General features: G+C 48.7%; 3 protein-coding genes across 4 annotated transcripts; 2 read left to right on the top strand and 1 right to left on the bottom strand.

Annotated features, from left to right (window-relative positions):
* Positions 1-668: 668 nt before the first annotated feature.
* Ttc24 (tetratricopeptide repeat domain 24) lies at positions 669-9,841 on the top strand. Its single transcript, XM_013158814.3, has 9 exons — positions 669-1,827; positions 1,981-2,184; positions 2,646-2,774; positions 3,026-3,138; positions 3,487-3,558; positions 4,787-4,884; positions 5,004-5,104; positions 5,899-5,995; positions 6,367-9,841. Exons 1-9 carry the CDS (start codon positions 1,128-1,130, stop codon positions 6,446-6,448), a joined length of 1,596 nt encoding a protein of 531 aa, XP_013014268.1. The 5' UTR covers positions 669-1,127; the 3' UTR covers positions 6,449-9,841.
* Positions 9,842-10,078: 237 nt separating this feature from the next.
* Positions 10,079-15,246, top strand: Naxe (NAD(P)HX epimerase). Of its 2 annotated transcripts, XM_003475637.4 has the most exons (7): positions 10,085-10,315; positions 10,399-10,507; positions 10,620-10,730; positions 10,815-10,928; positions 11,781-11,928; positions 12,291-12,502; positions 14,578-15,246. In XM_003475637.4, exons 1-6 carry the CDS (start codon positions 10,089-10,091, stop codon positions 12,491-12,493), a joined length of 912 nt encoding a protein of 303 aa, XP_003475685.2. In that variant the 5' UTR covers positions 10,085-10,088; the 3' UTR covers positions 12,494-12,502; positions 14,578-15,246. The 2 variants fall into 2 exon arrangements, 1 of the variants encoding a protein (XP_003475685.2); XR_010048039.1 differs by lacking the exon at positions 11,781-11,928 and having other exon boundaries at positions 10,079-10,315.
* On the bottom strand, positions 12,912-17,867 carry LOC100724501 (G patch domain-containing protein 4). The gene is made up of 7 exons (XM_003475638.5): positions 17,681-17,867; positions 17,063-17,136; positions 16,876-16,968; positions 16,696-16,782; positions 14,830-14,918; positions 14,554-14,604; positions 12,912-14,322 (listed from the first exon to the last, which is right to left on the bottom strand). The coding sequence occupies exons 1-7, from the start codon at positions 17,757-17,759 to the stop codon at positions 13,518-13,520; spliced, it is 1,278 nt and encodes a 425-aa protein (XP_003475686.1). The 5' UTR covers positions 17,760-17,867; the 3' UTR covers positions 12,912-13,517.
* Between the last annotated feature and the right edge of the window lie 251 nt (positions 17,868-18,118).

Here is an 18,118-nt window from a genome sequence, read left to right as displayed (position 1 = left end):
AACTTTTTTTTTTTTTGGTGCAACAGGGATATGGGATGACCAGTTGTTCATAGGGAACAAAAGGCCATGAGGCAGCCAGAACGTTTGTATTTACTGGTCACATTGAGGGAAATGGCTAGGAGATTATTGGATTACTCAGATGGCGGTGGTAGTCTTATGCTACGAAGGATTTGATGAGGATCACTAGATGATTCAGAGGGTAGTTGTGATCTTAAGCTAATGAAGGTCTTCCCCTGGATTGTTACAGCATCACAGGATTATTAAGATATTCATTAAGGCCTCCAGGCCCTAGCCTCAATTTATAATTTGTGGTTCCCAACTTTCCCCCCTTTTTGTTTTTGTAAATATGGCAGTTGAACCAGCATACAGCATACATACGATGGCCATCAGAGTGACACATTCTCAGGAGTTTGTGAGTGGCTCTCATGCATCACCAGCAAGTGAGCCTCCAGCATTGTCTTCTTTAGTTGTCTGCATGTCATGGAATTTGTGCCTTCATAAATCTCAGTACTTACAGTGTTGGGCTCTCCTCTAGGTCTTCCTCAAGAAGGCTCATACGGGAGGACTGGACCAGACCAGCCCACTATGGGACTGGGATGTTCCTTTCTCTTTGGTCACACATTCCAGGAGGGAAACTATAACAATGTTCTTTTTTTTTAATAGCCAAATTCATATTATATAACAGTATTCTGTTGTCTGTTAACATACATCATACCCTCGACCCCATCAATAAACTTTTATTTAGAATTTACTGTGTGTCTCCAAGTTACTCCATATCTGGTGGGAAAGACAAAGCATCTCTAACCACGTGATAAATGCTGTAAAAGACACAAAGGTCAGCTTTTGTGGGCTACAGAAGTCCATGCTTAGTTGAGGGAAGAGAGCTTTTGGAAGAATGCTGTAACTGAACCATAGTCCCGCAGGAGAACTAAGGAAAGAATATTAGAGTGAGGGTTGATGGTTGATGCCCTGCCTGATGGGACAGATGAAGCCAAGTGAGTGTTGGAGAGAAATTCTTGTAACCCTGAGGTCCTGGACAGGAATAAGGCTCAGCTGCCTCAAAGGGATCCTGCTGCAGGGGAAGCAAGGCTGATTTACTGACCTCTCTGCTCCCCATTGTCAGCCCTATGTCTTCCCCCAGCTGTGAGGAGGCACCCCCGGAGCCTAAGCCCTCCAACTGCAAGAAGAGAAAGAAGAAAAGAAAATGGTTACGGCAAGAGGCCAGCATTCAAGCCCTCACCAAGGCTGGCCACAGGGCCCTACAGGCTGGTCAGAGCCATGAAGCTATGGTCAGCTTTCAGGAGGCCTTCCTCTTGGCCTCAGAGACCTCGTGGGTCAGGGACACCTCTGTTCTTCGGGCCTGTGCCTCCAACCTGGGGGCTGCCTATGTGGAGACTGGGAACCCAGCCAAAGGACTTGAGCTGCTCCTGCGAGCCCAGCCTGAAAAGAAAGCCCAGGGCAGGTGTCATGGTGACCAGTGTTTCAATGTGGCTTTGGCCTATCATGCCCTTGGTGACCTGCCCCAAGCTTTGGACTGGTACCACAAGGCTGTGGGCCATTACCAGGCACAGGGTAATCAAGGAGAAGCCCAAGCAAAAATGGGAGCCTGCTACCAGACCCTGGGGTGGCCTGAGCAAGCAGCCCACTGCCTGCAGAAGGCAAGCCAGGCCTACACCCAAGTGGGGCAGCCCCAGGCGGCAGCCCTGGCATTAGGGGCTGCAGCCAGGTGTATGCTGAAGAGTGGGCAGCATGGGCTGGGTGAGGTGGTACAGGTGCTGGAGGAGAGCCGGAGACTTGCTGAGATGAGCACTGAGCGTGAACTGCTGGGTGAGACCTTGAGTAGAGGAAGGGACCTTGAGCAGGGGAAGACTCTGAATTCTGGGGAAGGGGCTGGGGGACCTGGAGTAGTGGGTGGGATGGTACTCCTATAGCCTTAGTTATGACTGATCTGGCTACCAGTGTCTCCCCTGTGCCCTCTAGGACACCTCTATAATGACCTAGGCCTGAGCTACTCTCAGCTCCAGCTGTTCCCTCTGGCTGTGGAGGCTTTCTTGCAGGCCTTGCCCCTGTGCCATCAACCAGGAGAGCAGGCCACTGTGCTAAGGAACCTCGGGATGGCCCACAATGCCCTTGGAAACTATCGAGAAGCCTGTGACTTTCACCAGAAGGCTGCTGATCTGCATGGTGAGTGCCTGAGGCTAAGAACTGGACTGACAAATTAAGACGGAACTCCCACAGAGGCTCCAGGCCTTACTATGGGCCATGGAAGCCCAGATCTAGGGGTGAAGATCTGGAAGTGTAGGGTATGGGAGAGTCAGATGAGAGGCAGCAGTGCTTCAGGGAGGAGGCCTGGAGTGGAGCTCAGCCCCTCTGTGTGACACTCAGAAAGTCACTGCCTCTCTGCCCTCAGTTTCCTTCCATATATATACAAATGGAGCCACTGACACCTTCCTCACCTATCTCCCAAGATTGCTGCATGGCTTAAACCAGAACCTGGGCCAAAACTCTGGGTGAGGTTGAGGCTTGAAGGGAGAGGCTGGAGGTCTACTGCCTGTGTGCATACAAGCTGAGGCTGGGTACCAGGGCTCCTGGACTCACTTCCAGCAACCATAGTCCCCTTCAGGATGGGTGCTCTCTGTCCTTAGGCTCTATCGGGCAGCGGTGGGAACAGGGCCGAAGCTTTGCTAGCCTGGCATTTGCACTGAGTCAGCTGGGGGACCACAGGGTGGCCAGAGACAACTATCTGCATGCCCTACAGGCTGCCCGGGACACTGGTAAGGGTATGGGAATTGGCATGGAACTGGAGCTGGTGGCAAAGGCAGGGTCCTGGGCTGGAGATTTAGCTCAGTGGCACAAGCATCTGCCTGGCAAATTCGAGGTTGTCAGTTCAATCCTTGGTACCTAAAAAAAAAAAAAAAAAAAAAAAAAAGACAGGATCCTTGGGGTTGGCAAAGAGAGATAGGGTAATGGGGGGGGGGTTATGGGATAGGGAGCCGTGAGGGGACCTTTCAGGCTCTCTCGCCAGGTGACATGAAGGGGCAATGGCAGGCCTGTGAGGGGCTTGGAGCTGCTGCAGCCAGACTGGGGCAGTATGACCAGGCCTTGAAGTACTATAAGGAAGCATTGGCCCAGTGTCAGGTGAGATCTGTATTACACTCTGACTATTCCCTGCCACCCTCCTTTAGAAGCCTTTTAGCAGACATTCCTGTCTTTGCTCCTGTCTCCTCTCCATCATCATTTATTCACTCTTCAAACAGGTACTGCACACTGCAGCCAGTGTGTGGGACACTATTGTGGGGAAGAGGTGACCTCTGTTCACAGAGTTGAGCAATCAATGGCAGGACTTGGGAAAGGCACAAGATAGCATAGAAGACAGGGGAGAAGAGCTCTTTTCCCTCCTTTTTCTCTGTTTCTTTCTCCCCTAGTCCCCTAGGGACTACAAATCCCAGGCTTCCCTCACCTTTCTCCCATTATCCTCCTCCCCAGAAGGAGCCAGATTCTACACGAGGACGGCTGGTGGCCAAGCTGACAGATGTCATGAGGACACATTTGACCCAGGTGAGCTGGTCCAGGGTCACCTCTTGGTGAGATGACACCTGAGAGCAGGAGCTATGGGGTTTGGGGGTGTTTTTCCCAGAGGAGGCTGGGAGCAAGTAGGCCTGATGTTCTCTGGGATGCCTCCTGACTGCCCCTGGGCTTACTTGTGCATATTTTGTGCCTGGGGCAGGGAAGCAGTGGGAACTGTGGCACATCTCCAGCATAGGGCTTTGGCTGAATGCTAAGAAGCTCATTCAGTGAAGGCCAAAGTTTGCAATCAAGGATTCTAAGTAAGTCAAACATGAGGACCTGGAACCGGGTGTAAATCCCTGGGTACAGTTCCCTCAATGGCCACAGGGTGGGGATAGTGCTCCAAAGAAGTCCTCACCAATCTCCAGGTTAGAAGGCATCTCTGTCTCTCCCCGCCAGTCTTCCCTGGTCTTCTCAGGGCCTTGTCTCTCCAAGGGCTTCTTCCCTTGCACTTAGGAAACCTTATTCCATATTGGGAATTGAAATACTTTATAGTATGTACTTAGTAATATGTAGTAGAGTTTATGTCCTCTCATAAAAAATGACTAGGACATCATATTTATAATCTGCAAGCAAAATTAAATTATCCTGGGTCTGGGAATGCAACTCAATGATAGAACACTTGTCTAATGTGTGCAACACCCTGGGGTTCATCCCCAGCTCTGAAAAAAAATTAGTATATGTTGAACACATGGAAAAAAAAAAAGAGGCTGAGCTGGACATAGTGGCACAGGGCTATAATAACAGCACTTTGGAAAGCTGAGGCAGAAAGATTGCAAATTCAAGCCTAGCCTGGGCAATTTAGCAATTTAGTGAGGTCCTGCCTAAAAAAAAAAAAAAAAAAAAAAAAAAAGTCTAGTACAGACAGGGTATTAGATTGTGGGTCAGTAGATCTGGCCCCACCCAAGGTTTGGCATCACGTCTTGCCAGGTAAGGTTCTGGACACGATGGAGTGGTGGTCAGAATTGAGTAGAGGTCAGGCCCATAGGCCTGAGCTCTAGCTTGATAGCTACAGTGGGATCCTTCACAGACAAAGGGCTTCACCCTAGAATTAATTCTCAGCAATAAGTGGCATACCCCAATATCTCTATCAAGCAAGTATCTGTCTCTCTGGGGTCATCATATCTCCCTGCAGGTATCTGAAGGCAACATATACTCACAGGCACACCTGGGGGACCTTTTTTCTCACATTGCTTCCCTAACTTCCCTACATTCTTAGACCCTGGCTCTGGAGAGGCCCGAGGCTTCAGGCACCACCTGCCAGGTGGCAGAGACCTCAACCAGGATGCAACAGGGCTCAGCAGATGCCCAGTGCAGGTGAGTGGTATGGGGCTTTGCAGAGGAATATGAGGGCTGGGACCTCATCCATAGCCCAGGGAAGAGCAACCTTGCCAGGTGCCCCAATGCTGGGCTGTACCTGGTTCCCTGCCCTGCAGATCTCTCAGTGAATGGGATGATGGAGAGTTTGAGGAGTGCCACCAAGAGAAAGAGGGGTCAGCGAATGTTCCTGTAGTATCTGGGCCTCAGCGACTGGAACGTGAGTGGAAGTGGGCAGCTGGGGTTGTGCCTGTTTCCCCACCAGTGGAACTCTCTTCCCACCTTCCTGGTCCTCCTGGCCCTTGAGCCACCCTGACCCTGACTGTCTAGGTTGCCAGTCCCTGGTCCAGCCCTCCCTACATTGCTGCTTCCTTTCCCTACCGTGCCTGTTTCCCCTGGAACTCTTTTCAGATTTGCCCCTTCCTCACTGCTTCCCCTGCTCTCCTAACTTGCAGAGCTTTGCCTCTCAGAGCACTAAGGTTTGTTGAGAATCTGTTACCTGCCAGTGTTTCTTTTCTTTCTTTCTTTCTTTCTTTTTTTTTTTTTTTTGTCTTTTTCGTTTTTATCGGTACCAGGGATCGAACTCACAGCTGCCTGCTTGCAAGGCAGGCGCTTATGCCGCTGAGCTAAATCCACAGCCCCACCTGCCAGTGTTTCACTGGATGCTTTTCTTACCACAGCTCACTGCTTACAGAACTTCCTCAGTGATAAAGGGCACACCCCTTTACCTCTATCAAGTGTCTGTCTCTCTGCCAGATGCCAGCACTGGGAGCAAAGTTCCCTGCTGCTTGAACACAGCTAGGTCTTCCTTACAGTGTATGTCCTCCCAGGCACAGTGAGCCAGATCTTCTGATTAGCTCACGTTTACTGAGCATCTGCCCAGTGATGGCACAGGCATTGGTGTAGCCCGGTGTGCATCCCCTGACATTCACCACCTCGTTCCTCTTCTGGAGCTTTCTCTTTCCCACCATAATGGGAAACCTGTGAAGAATGTATATAATCCTCTCCTTCCAGGTCCAGGACACATAGACCACCTTCCATTTGGAGGTGCAGGCCCCCCAAGAGTGGGATACCCCTGCATCCTTGTACACAGTGGCCCCCAAGGTAAAAGGTAAGCCTCTGAGGGAGGGACAGAAGAAGCAGAAGAGGCTGTGGCTTGACATGGTCTTAATAGGCCACCTCCAGCGTTAAAATTGGAGATGTGTGATCTGGTGCTTTGGTGCAGGCCCCTGAGTGTCTTCATCTTTGCCGGTCAGCAGTCTGAACAGCCTTGGTTCAGATCTGAAGGCCTGTGGCATGGTCTGCCTCCTGCATGGCCTGAGTGCAGGCCTCAGGGAAGGGCAGAGCCCTGCAGGAAGAGTGGGCCCTGGGGTCTAATTATGGAAATGAGGGCCATGGAGGGCACAAGAGGCTGGAGCCAGAGACTCAGCCTTCTGCTCTTTCCTCAGTGCCCTGATGGTGAACCCTTCCCTGCCTCCCCAGGTCATCCAGGTGGCCCAGGGAAGACCTCAGTAGGAGCCCTCTGAGGAGAGTCACCCCATCTGGCTTCTGCACAATCACATGACCTGGATGCTTTGAGTGGGACTTGGGGTTGGAGCCCCTTCCCAGGCCTTTGACCCTGCATGGATGCAGGGAACACAGCATGATCAGTGAGTGGGCTCCTATATGAGAGGAGCAAATGATGCTGTCTCAGCCTGAGACGATCTCTTTGCCCCTTATCAGAAATTTGGAACTCAGTGGGTAAAAGGCAAAAGGATAATGAATTTCCCTTTTTCTTTCCGGATCCAAACCTTGATTGCTAAGGTCTTTGGCAGCTCTAAAACTATGACTTCTTGATTAGGTGACCCGGCGACTCTGGAGTCACTGACTTTCTCCAGCACATTAAATATTCATGTGGGAAGCGGAGATGTAATACCAAAGAAGACGTCTTCCCTAAGTCAGTAAGTTGCCCAGGATGGGCTTAACCTTGCAGTGACCTCCTCAGTCTCCCAGAGTGTGGGGGAATTACAGCAGTGTACCAGCACTTTACAGAAGACATCTTAACCAATCCATATGCTCCACTTTCTAAGGCTTGTAGCAATTCCAGGTTACACATAAAGTAGGTGGAGAAGCTTCAAACCCAGAAGTGTGTACCTTTGGTCCTGCTGTGTGCCTCCCTCCCCTGGCCAAGCCTTGCTTAGCAGGCTGTTGTGATGTTTCATGTGTGCTCATGTTGACTGTGTACATTATTGCAAGGTAGAATTTAGTTAAATATTGTATAAGTGGGGCCAGGGATATACCTTAGCGATATGGCACTTGCTTGGCGAGCGCAAGGACATGAGTTGGATTCCTGGTATAAACACAACAAAACATACACACACACACACACACACACACACACACACACTAAACAGATGAACTATGTGTGAAAACAAGTTGTTTCTAAAAACTGGATCCTTAAAATACCTGATTAAAGTGAGTCACTTTTAAAAACTGCTATTGAATTAGATGTGAGCAAGATTACAAATTAAGAAGAAAATCCTAACATTCTAGTTGGATTACACATTTCTATTGCTCCAAACATGTCACTGTTGATTCACTTTAAAGAAGCAGACTAAAAATTGCAGATGATTTATGTAAAAGATCCTAGCTCCTCTTTGACAAGGAGTAAATAAATGTACTTTAAATTGAAATAAAAAATATTCTGACAAGGTTAGATATGGAGACATAGGGAAGCATAACTTCAGCCCTTTAAGGGTCTTTGTCTGGGTCTGAGAATTAAATTGACATGAAAAGCATGCAGATTTTTTTGGTTTTGTTTTGTTTTTTGTTACCAGAGATTGAACTCAAGACCTCGAACTTGCCGGGCAAGTGCTTATGTGGCTGAGCTAAATCCCTGGCCCAAAGCATGCAGATTTTAAAAGGTTTTAGGTGACACAGGAGGCCTCATGAGGAAATGAATACCCCAAAGAAGAAGCAAAACCTAGATGCTTTTATACTAGGTCAAAGAAAAGTGGTTATGGAAAAGCAATGAAAAGACATGGAGAGGAAGATGAAATCAGTTAGATTTTTCTACACTTCTACCCCCCATCTTTGGTGATTCCTTTCCTTTTGGCACAAGGAGGAAGTCTTTCATGTACCAGTCCTTCCTTTCTTTTTTTGGACAGTGTTTCACTATGTAGCCCAGGCTGGCTTAAACTTGTGGTGAGCCTCCTGCCTCATCCTCCTGAATGTTGGGATTGCAGGTGTGTACAATCACAGCTGGCTTATTTCTTGCTTTCAGAAAGAAAAGGGAGGTTACATGTTGAGAGTGCAGCTGTCTATAATTCAGGACAAGGTCACTGCTTCTCATGCATTTGGCAGGGCCCCATGAGAAGTGTATGCAGTTCAGAGAGCTGCACACACAAAGTGCCTTCCGCTGAGATAATATGGGCACTTCCCCCCTTGTTTCCTGTGTAATTACCAAGGCATGATGTTTTGCAACATCCTCCTATGCTGACTGTATAAATAAATGCACTGTAGTTGTTGAGCAGTCCTTTCTGCCACCGGGAGAGGGAATCTACCTGACCTCAGCTTTCCTACATTTTGAGGTTTTTTTTTTTTTTTTTTTTTTTTTTGTACGGGGGATCGAACTCACAGCCTCCAGGCACTTATGCCGCTGAGCTAAATCCCCAGCCCTCTTAAGGTTTTTTGATACCAGGGATCCCACTCACAACCTTGTGCTTCCTAGTCAGGCACTGTGCCACTGAACCCCAGCAGCATCTTGACTCCTCTATTTTTTAATCCTCTACCATCCTCCTTCCAGTTTCAAAAGCTGTGCTGGACCTGACAGTTAGTGGCCTCTTGTACCTCCTTTTTTTTGAAGGAACTTTAACCCAAAATAATCTTTACACAAAAATAGCCTACTGTGAGGTGGCATGTTCTCTGCCCTTCCTGGTTTTCTATAATACTCTGAACTACTTTACAGGGAGACTTTGAGGATTTATTAAAATATTTGTAGAGGATATACCATGTGGTAGGAGGGCCAAGCCCAGCACCTGCCTATAAAGTGATGGGATTACAGATGTGTGGCACCATGCCCAGGTATTCAGGATTTGTAGTACAGAAGTATACTATGATAGTGTAAAAAGTGAGATAGGGTAAACAGACGTCATGGAGACAAGGGTCCTATATTCCTTAGTGTAAATAAGAACGCTGGCCTAATGTATGCAGCAGGTGGTACCTGGCCTTCCAGAGAGTTGTGCCAGAATTGGCACTGTGAAGCGTGCAAGCCAGTTCCTCATGTGCTGCGAGAGACTGGCACCAGGAGAGACATGTCAGAAAACGATAGGACAGGAGCCAGGCGCTTCCCTGATTCTCTTGCTGGGCATGGAACCTGGGGCCTCACACAGCTAGAAAAGCTTTGTCACTGTGTTCTACCTGCAGCCCCTCATACAGTTCCAGAAACAAATACTGAGATAGCTTGGACCCCGGAATAAAACCCAAGGAAGCAAGAAATTGGGAGCAAAGGCTTTATTCCAGGCCTGGCGACGCAGCCCCCTCAGGATCGACCCAGAGACTGCGCGCCTTACAGACTAGGAGTAGGATCTTTAAAGCTAAAAAACCGCAAAGCTGTTGACTTAGTTCTAATAACATCTGGAATTCTTGGTACATTCCGTTGCCCTCTGGAATTAAACATTTCTCGGAGAAACAGCACATTTTACCAAAAGCATGTGGAAGCGGGTAGAGGATTTACAAGAAGCTGAAATTTAAGCTCTTATGGGAACTTAACCTTATGGGGCAGTGCATACAGAACAAGATGAAGGCGCATTGGTTACAGCTAAGCTATAACACTACAAAACCACCAATAAAGATTACCAAAGCACAGGGCCAGGGATTTAGCTCAGCCGCACAAGCGCCTGACTGACATGTGACGAGGTCATGAGTTCGATCCCCAGTACCAAAATTAAAAATAAACATTACCAAAGCGCAGTTGGAAGCAATCAAAGCTCTTGAGTTGATCTGCAACGCGGTCCTCCGTCCACGCTCTCTGGCAGGGATGGGATCCAGCTGTCACAGAGGGCAACCCCGGTTGCCCAGCGGAGGAAGAGCGCTCCAAAATTCGCAGCGCGCGCCTAGCAGAATGCCCCGGAACCAGAAAGGTCGGACCGCGCCAGCTGCCACCAGACCACTTCCGGCAGGCGATATGCCCAACCACAGTCTCCCGGACATGACGAGCGGCACGCATGCGCGGGGGGGCGGGCCGGTGGCGCGTGCCCGGGGCGAGGTGGATGTCTGGGTTGCGGGCGCTCTTGGGGCTCGGGCTGCTGGTGGCGGGCTCGCGGCTGCAGCCCGTGCGAAGCCAGGCCGGCGTCTGCCGCGCAGTACTCCCCTGGTCCGGGGCACAGCGGCTAAGCTCGGCCAGTCGTGGGAACTCCAAAGTCATGGCGGGCACGGCGGTGAAATACCTGAGGTAGGCGAGGCTAGGGGCGGTACCCGGACTGGGGCCAGGGCGGTGTCTGCCGAGTTAGGGACTCAAGCTGCGGCTTCCCACAGCCAGGAGGAGGCGCAGGCCGTGGACCAGGAACTATTTAACGAATACCAGTTCAGCGTGGACCAACTCATGGAGCTGGCTGGCTTGAGTTGCGCCACAGCCATCGCGAAGGTCAGGGGTGCATTTTGCGACCTCTGGGAGGAGCGGGGGTGGCGCTTTCCAAGCCCCGCGCCGGGCGCTGGGGCTGGAGGCAGGCTGCCTGAAACCCTGCCTCTGCCTTCAGGCATATCCCGCTGCGTCCTTGTCCAAGAGCCCCCCTGCTGTCCTGGTCATCTGTGGCCCAGGGAACAACGGAGGAGATGGCCTGGTCTGTGCCCGACACCTCAAACTCTTTGTGAGTCCATGGGGACTGGAAGCTCTGGGAGAGGGCATGAAGACTACAGGATTTGTTTGAATTGCCACTTGCCTTGTCTCGTAGGGTTACCAACCATCCATCTATTACCCCAAGAGACCTAACAAACCACTCTTCACTGCACTGGTGACTCAGTGTCAGAAAATGGACATCCCTTTCCTCGGTGAAATGCCTTCAGAGGTGAGTGGCTTCAGTTCAGTCCCTCTTCCCGTTGCCACTGACCATGCTCTGCTTACCCAGAGCCCAGCATAAAAGGTGTCTAAGAAGTAGAAAAGACTCCTCTTCCATGAGTTACACTGAGTCTCCTTCTATAGTCAGATTTTCCTTAGTATAGACTGCTTGTGACCTGTCTGTCCAGGGGTAGAGAAACTGCCTCATTCTAAACCCATTCGGCATGGACTCAGGGGTGGACAATTTGAGATGTTTTAACTTTCTTACCACATTTTACAGATGAAATACAGAGAAGTGGTTTGTCTTGTATTACACAGCTAAAACCAGAATTTAATCCTCCTCACATTACAGCCTTCCCACTGGCAAGCAGGCACTCAGAATAGAAAATGTATCTGGTATACACCAGTAATCCCAGCTACTTAGAAAGCTGAGACAGTAGGATCATAATTTTGAGCCCAGCCTGGGCAACTTAAGACCTTGTCTCAAAATACAGTTTAAAAAAGATTGGGAAGCTGGGGCTGTACTTAAGTGGAAGAGCTGTTCTGAGTTCTGACCGACCCTAGTATAGTACTGTCAAAACAAGGTTTAGACTTAGCTTGGCCTGATTCAGTGACCAGCTCATCCTTATCCTAGACCTTAGGAGACCCTCTAAATGAGGTGCAAGTATACTACTGTGCTCTGAGGGCTCTGGGTCAGAGGTCAGCTCTCCTCAATGAGGCTCTCTGTGCAGCTGCAGTTCTGACATCCTTTTTGTTTTCTTGGTTCTGGGGATCAAACTCATGACCTACCACTTGCCAGGCAGGTGCTTTCCCTGCTGAGCTATATCCCCAGCCTTGACATCCTTTTCTTCCCTCACTTTAGCCCCCGATGATTGACGAGCTGTATGAGCTGGTGGTAGATGCCATCTTTGGCTTCAGCTTCAAAGGCGATGTTCGTGAGCCATTCCGCAGCATCCTTAGTGTCCTGCATGAACTCACTGTGCCCATTGCCAGCATCGACATTCCCTCAGGTGCTGGGATCTGAAAGTTGGGGAGGACTTTAGGCCATACACTGTCTCAAGGCTGATGCTTCAGTGTATGGCCTAATTCTTAGACACAGCTCAGATCAGGTCTCAAAGAATTTTGAGCCTAAGTGGGCAGAACACAGCCTTCTAGGTCTCATTGTAGGGCTGAGGAACAAAGTTCAAGAGCCCCCTTTCCATGTTGGCCCTATGAAGACACTGAAACCCAAAGGTGCATGTTGTTCCTGGGATGAACTCCTCACAGTAAGATATGGGCTCCTTTAGGACTAGTACGAAGCAACCTGTCGAAAAGGTCTAGACCTTTTGATCTTTCCCATGCCTCTTGAATACTACTACTACTGTCTTTTCAGGATGGGATGTGGAGAAAGGCAGCTCTGGAGGGATCCAGCCAGACATGCTCATCTCCTTGACAGCACCTAAAAAGTCTGCAACCCAGTTTACTGGTCGCTACCATTACTTGGGGGGTCGTTTTGTACCACCTGCCCTGGAAAAGAAGTACCACTTGAACCTGCCACCCTACCCTGACACCGAGTGTGTCTATCGTCTGCAATGAGGGAGGCAGGTGAGCATGCTTGTCACTAGAGACTTGGTTCATCTCTCCCAGAACTATGGAGGCCTGGGAGCTTTTCTGGCCATAAAGATTATTGAGTGGGCCAGGGATGGTGGTGCACATCTGTGATCCCAGCACCCAGGAAGCAGAGGCAAGAGGATCACTGAGTTCAAGGCCAGCCTTGACTACAAAATGAGTTCAAGGCCAGTCTGAAATGCATAGTGAAACTGTCTTAAAAAAAAAAAAAAATTTAGTTTTAAGAGCTAGAGAGCAACACCAGAGATGTGATACTTAGAACAGCCAAGAGATCACTGGCACTGAATGCAATGAAAAGTAATTGTTAGATAGACACTGTGAGGTGTGCTGTCCTTTACACAAGTGCTTCTTACCTCTTTGGAACACAGACAGGGAAATGGACGGCTACTGTAAGCGATTTCCATTTATATTAGTGTAACAAGATTTCAGGTTAACAGAAGGAATATCTTTAAAGTCCCCAAGGAAAAAAAACTCATAATTTTTACTCAGAACTTTCCCAGGCTGGGAGTAGAAATGCATGTTGCCGCTCAGCTGTAGGTCAGGGACCCAGGTTGATGGTATTTATAATATCAGAAATTGGGAACATGTGAGATGAATGTAGCCCATAGATCTAAATTTTGTTTTTCTTAATATTGTATTTAAAAACCAAGACATTCCTGTAAGTCTACATTTTCAGCCTCTTAAGGCAGAAATGTACCTTCAAATGAAGATGCCCCATCTGTGATCCTTTTTCTATGGTCCTCAGTAACCCTTGTTCCTTAGGTGCCTGGCTCCCGAAAGTATTTGAAATTGTGGTCTTTGGGTTAGAAGCTGCAGAGGTCACTACATCCATGCCCTCAACTAAGGGTTGGCAAAGCATTCCTTGAAGCAGAGAGCTGTTTCCTTCTTGGGAGGGAGGGACTTGATATAGGGGTGCACAAGTCTTGCAATAACAATGGTCGTAATACTATAGTTGGAAAGGAATCAGTTGAGTCCCACCCTGACCAGACAGTTAGTCTCTCTTTTGCTTCTTCTTTTTGGCTCTCTGGTTAGTGCTGACTCTAGTTCTTTCCCCCTCTGGGTGCTGCTCCCTCTTTTTCTTATCTCTGCTTTGTATTTCTCTAGTCCCACCATCCTCATCTTCATCACATACACCCAAGGTCTCTTCCTCCTGAGGGTGCTGTCTTTTCTTCTTGCTGCTTTTATTACTGTGCGTTTTGCTTTCTGTTTTCCTGGTCTCACCATCTAAAGCTATCTCCTCCCCTCCATCCTCTTTTTTCAAGTCCTCCTCATGCTGTCTCTTTTTGTTTCTGCTGCTGGGTTCAGTGCACGCTCTGCTGTCTACTTTTTCCCAGACATGCCCCACAGCCTCCTTCCCTCTTCTCTCTTTACCCAAAACCCTAGTATCATCCTCCTCCTCCTCCTTTTTGTGCTGTTGTCTCTTCTTTTTTTTGTGAGGCTGATTGGATTGTGTTCTGTTAAATTCCCCAAGCCCTGTAGCCTGCTCCTCCTCCTTCCCTAAGGCTCCTTCTCTCTCGTCTATAACATATTCTTTATGTCCTCTTTTTTTCTTGCTTTTCCTGATGCTCTGGTTGGTGTATTCTAGGTGCTCATTGTGTAGGTGCTCCTGATTCTTTTCCACTGTTCTAGCCTCCTCTTCTTGCTTCCTTTTCTTTTTCTTTTTTTTGGGGGGCTTGCTCTCATTCTGTGATGGAAAGGGCCCCGTGTCTTGGCCTTTGAGATGAGCCAGGAAGGCCTGCTCCTGGGCCTCTAGCCGAGCAAGCTTAGCCTTCATTGTGATTCCAAGACGGGCAGCCCTGAAACAGACATGGTCCTAGTCAGCAGTGGTATCAGGGGAGATGGGTCTTCCCTTATATCTGCAGGGGAAGGAGAAGGTTGGGAAGCAGAGAATTGCCTGTCTTTAAACAGTAGGTAGGTAAATAGTAGGAATTACTTCCCTGGAGTGAAAAGAATCCAAAGGTGTTAAAGGCTATTCTCAAGGTTAGGGAGAAAAAAAAAAGGACCTCAAGGAGGTGACCATGACTTACTTGTGTGCTGTTCGTCCCTCACAGGCCTGGAGCAGCATCTCGTCAGTCAGACTGTGAGGGCAGATGAAGAGTTACACTGGTGGAAGGGCTCAACCTCTCCTCCCCTCCAGAATGTTTCGGTACTGAGTTTTTGTTCAAGACCTGGCAATTTTCAAGTTGCTACAGACACAAAAGGATAACCGCCTCCCCGAGAAGCCCCTGAAACATCCAGCTTGATATTTTATTCATGATCAAGGGTATTTCCCACATGGCCCAGGGCTAAGAGGAGGCTCTCACATCTTTGGAGGCGTGGGCCCTTGCTTGTCATCAGTGCAGCTCTCCAAGTCTCTGTCTGGCTTTTCTTCACCTGAAGTCAGTGTGGCTGTCTAGACAGGGGATCAAAAGGGGACCATGGGGATGGACAAGGCCTACTTGACTGACACACATCCCTCTTCCCTTGTAGAAGCCCACCAGGAGTTTATAGCCCTAGGCTGGAATCTGCCAGCCCCCAACACTGTTGCAGAGCCAGGGAGAACTATGGCCTGCATGCCTCATCTTGAGTAGGAAGTGGGCTGTAGTAGCTGGGAGGTAGAGCAGTTTTGCCTCTGGCTCATAGCTGGCTGGTATGCGTAAGGAAGAAAGTGTTTTGGGTCACCAGGTCCTCCCAGTAAGTGCTGTAACTGATAATAAAGTGGCACAGTACCTCCCACCCAATACCTAGTCACAGTACTTTGTTTAACTAGACTGAGACTCTGTTATAGCCAAGGAGTTGGGGATACAAAGCAGACTGAGTGCATGGTAGTTCCGGCCCAGATGGAACTATGTGGTGAGACGGGAATCCAGAAGGATATGAATAGTTAGGAAGGAAGTATTGCCTGGGGTACAGATGCCACTCCAGACTGCAGGGTTCATGGAATGGTTTCTGGGATGAACTGATGAGTTTCTTGTCTTGGAAGACAAGTGAGGTAAAGGGGCAAAGAGAATATCCCTAGCCAGGGAGTATGTACATAGAAACCTGAAGGTGGGAGAACAGCGTTTCAAAAGAAAAGATTCTGTTTGGCTGAAGTGTAGTGGTTCTAGGGAAAACTAGCAAGAGAGGAGGCTGGAGAAGGCAGGGACAAAGCATGAAGGATCATGTAAGCCAGTCTGGTAAGTCTAGACTGCCATCACAGTCACCAGCCAGTGACAAGATGAATGTTTAGAACATTCAGGCTGGGGATATAACTTGGAACTTGGTGGTAGAGCATTTGTCTTGCATGCATGAGGGCCTGCTGTATTCCCAAGCACTGCTCCCCAGTACCCTTTAAAAAAAACAAAAACAAAAACAAAAACCTACTCTAGATGATTGTTTTGTTTTTTGCTATGTAGGTCAGGCTGACCTTGAACTCCCTTATGTTGCTCAGGCTGACCTCCAATTTGCACTATGGATGTGCGAAAGGTAAATAGATTGGGGTAGCATGAGACTAGTGAGAAAACCATTAAAGGGGTGATGGCCTAGTGTGGTGGCGGACCCCTGTAATCCCAGCAGTCAGGAGGCGGAGGCAGGAGGATTGCTGCAAGTTGGAGGCCAGCCTGGGCTACATAGTGAGTTCTAGGCCAGTCTGAACTACATAGTGAAACTGTCTCAAAACGACTAAAAAAAAAAATAAAGGGTGATAATGTCATAGAGTAGTATAAAGCAACAAAGATACAGAGAATGGGGAAGATTTGCTGTGTAACATGTAAAGTCCTTAGTATATGATCATTAAATGTTAACTTTTCTCCTGTTAGTCTGGTGAAAGTAAAACCCCAAGACCTGGGTTCTGGTTCTGTCTGCCATTACCAGCCAACTGTGAGCTCTTCAACAAGCCAGCTTCCACCCTTTTGGCCACATACGTGAACTAAGGATGGACTAGGTAATTCCTAGGTCTCATCTTTTGACTTGGACACCCATACCACTACCCAACTCCCTCTATCTTCCCCCCTTCCCCTGCCAGCAGATAGCAGGGATCCATAGAACTCAAAGATCTCAGTTCTTGCTGAGGGCCTGGCCATTCTTAAGCACAAGATTGGCCACAGGATCTCTCACCATTCTAGGGCAGTCCTGAGAGTCAGTTGGCCACAAAGCAATTGCTCAAAACCCAGGGGAGATGAGGGAGGGACTCTCATCCCAGTCTGTAATACCTTCACAAACTTCTGATACAGCAAGTTGGGCTTGGGACGATTACGCTGGGTGGTCTCCTTAGAGAGATGCCTAATCTGTACTCCATCCTGTTGGAAAGTATCAGTGAGTGATATACCATGTCTTCCCCCACCCTGTGTCCTAGGCTGTCAGGTCTCACATGGCTGCTTGTCAGCTTGTACCTGCCCAGTTTCCACCACCAAATTAGCTGCAGTCTTGTTGAAGAGCTCATTCCACCACTGGTTTGTAAACTCCGTGGAAGGATCATGTCCCACCTGCCAGGAGAGTTAAGTATGAACTGAGTACCTGTCCCATGTGCTCTCCAGGGTCCCCTTTCCTGTCCATGCTGACCAGCCTGCTCAGGCTTACCCCATGAGTGTCTTGCTTCAGTGTCACCTTGAGGGCCTGGGTGATGCCATTCTCCTTTCGGCCCAGGCCTTTACCTGTAAAGGAAAATGGTGAGTTGGCTTCTATAGACTACCTGAATCCTCAACATTTCACACATGCCACTCTTTGCCCTTCCACATATCTAGCATTGGGGAATACTCTGTCCCTTCTAGAAATCCTCTTGGCACTATTTTATTACTACTCCATGCAACTGTATTCTTTTTTTTTTTTTTTTTTTTTTGTGGTACTGGGGATCGAACTCATTGACCTTGAGCTTGCCAGGCAGGCGCTTAAGCTGCTGAGCTAAATCCCTGGCCCATGCAACTTTATTCTCTGAGCCTAAACTATCTTTCCTGTCATAACTCAGGGGGCAGAGGCCACATCTTTTAATGTCTCCCCTCACCCAACCATATCTTCATTTTTCATCAAGTTTCTCTCATTTTCCCATTTTCAAGATGTCAAAAAATTCTGCAGATTTCCACTTAAACTAGTTTTCTGTTTTCTACTGAAAGGACCACAGGGACTAATCCAGACTGACACAGGTCCCCCAGGACAGAAAGCACGCAGGAAGCTAGGGGTGTGGAAGGCCCTCAGGATCACCTTGAGTCCATCCATGCTTTAGCAGCTGCTCCTCAGCAAACTTCATTCCTCGACTCTTGACATCTGGGATAACACTCATGGTCAGTAAAGATGTCTCAGGATCTCACCAGGGGAGGAGAGAACATTGTCCTTTTCAGAGGGATAAAGAGTGGGCTGGAGATTTAGCTCAGTGGTGTAAGTGCCTGCCTGGCAAGTGCAAGGTCCTAAGTTGAATCCCTGGTTAAAAAAAAATGAAATAAAAATAAAGTCAGTTGTATTCAGAAGGAAGGAGAAAGTGCCCAAAGCAGTTATCAACCTCATCCTGGCTGGTCTGAAAGAATTCTCTTTCCTAAACCCTAAGAATTCCCTTGGGGTAGACAGGGACACCCCCCCCCCCCCGGTCTCTTGGGAGCTCCCTGACTGACCATAGAGAGCCCAATACCAATATGCTAGAGTCAG

This window comes from Cavia porcellus, unplaced genomic scaffold (assembly GCF_034190915.1).
Source record: "Cavia porcellus strain 051 isolate PalLab524CR breed Dunkin Hartley unplaced genomic scaffold, mCavPor4.1 scaffold_6, whole genome shotgun sequence".
NCBI lineage: Eukaryota > Metazoa > Chordata > Mammalia > Rodentia > Caviidae > Cavia > Cavia porcellus.
Note: the sequence above shows the minus strand (reverse complement) of the source record. Positions and strands in the feature narration are given on the sequence as shown.

Coding starts and splice junctions, on each gene's coding strand:
- LOC100724501 (XM_003475638.5), bottom strand. CDS start 17,759: ATGAGTGTTATCCCAGATGTCAAGAGTCGAGGAATGAAGTTTGCTGAG. Junction 17,137..17,680: donor AAAGCATGGATGGACTCAAG/GTGATCCTGAGG, acceptor TTTCCTTTACAG/GTAAAGGCCTGGGCCGAAAG. Junction 14,919..16,695: donor TGTATCAGAAGTTTGTGAAG/GTATTACAGACT, acceptor TCCCCTGTCTAG/ACAGCCACACTGACTTCAGG.
- Naxe (XM_003475637.4), top strand. CDS start 10,089: ATGCGCGGGGGGGCGGGCCGGTGGCGCGTGCCCGGGGCGAGGTGGATG. Junction 10,316..10,398: donor ACGGCGGTGAAATACCTGAG/GTAGGCGAGGCT, acceptor GGCTTCCCACAG/CCAGGAGGAGGCGCAGGCCG. Junction 10,929..11,780: donor TCGGTGAAATGCCTTCAGAG/GTGAGTGGCTTC, acceptor CCCTCACTTTAG/CCCCCGATGATTGACGAGCT.
- Ttc24 (XM_013158814.3), top strand. CDS start 1,128: ATGTCTTCCCCCAGCTGTGAGGAGGCACCCCCGGAGCCTAAGCCCTCC. Junction 1,828..1,980: donor CACTGAGCGTGAACTGCTGG/GTGAGACCTTGA, acceptor TGTGCCCTCTAG/GACACCTCTATAATGACCTA. Junction 3,559..4,786: donor TGAGGACACATTTGACCCAG/GTGAGCTGGTCC, acceptor CTACATTCTTAG/ACCCTGGCTCTGGAGAGGCC.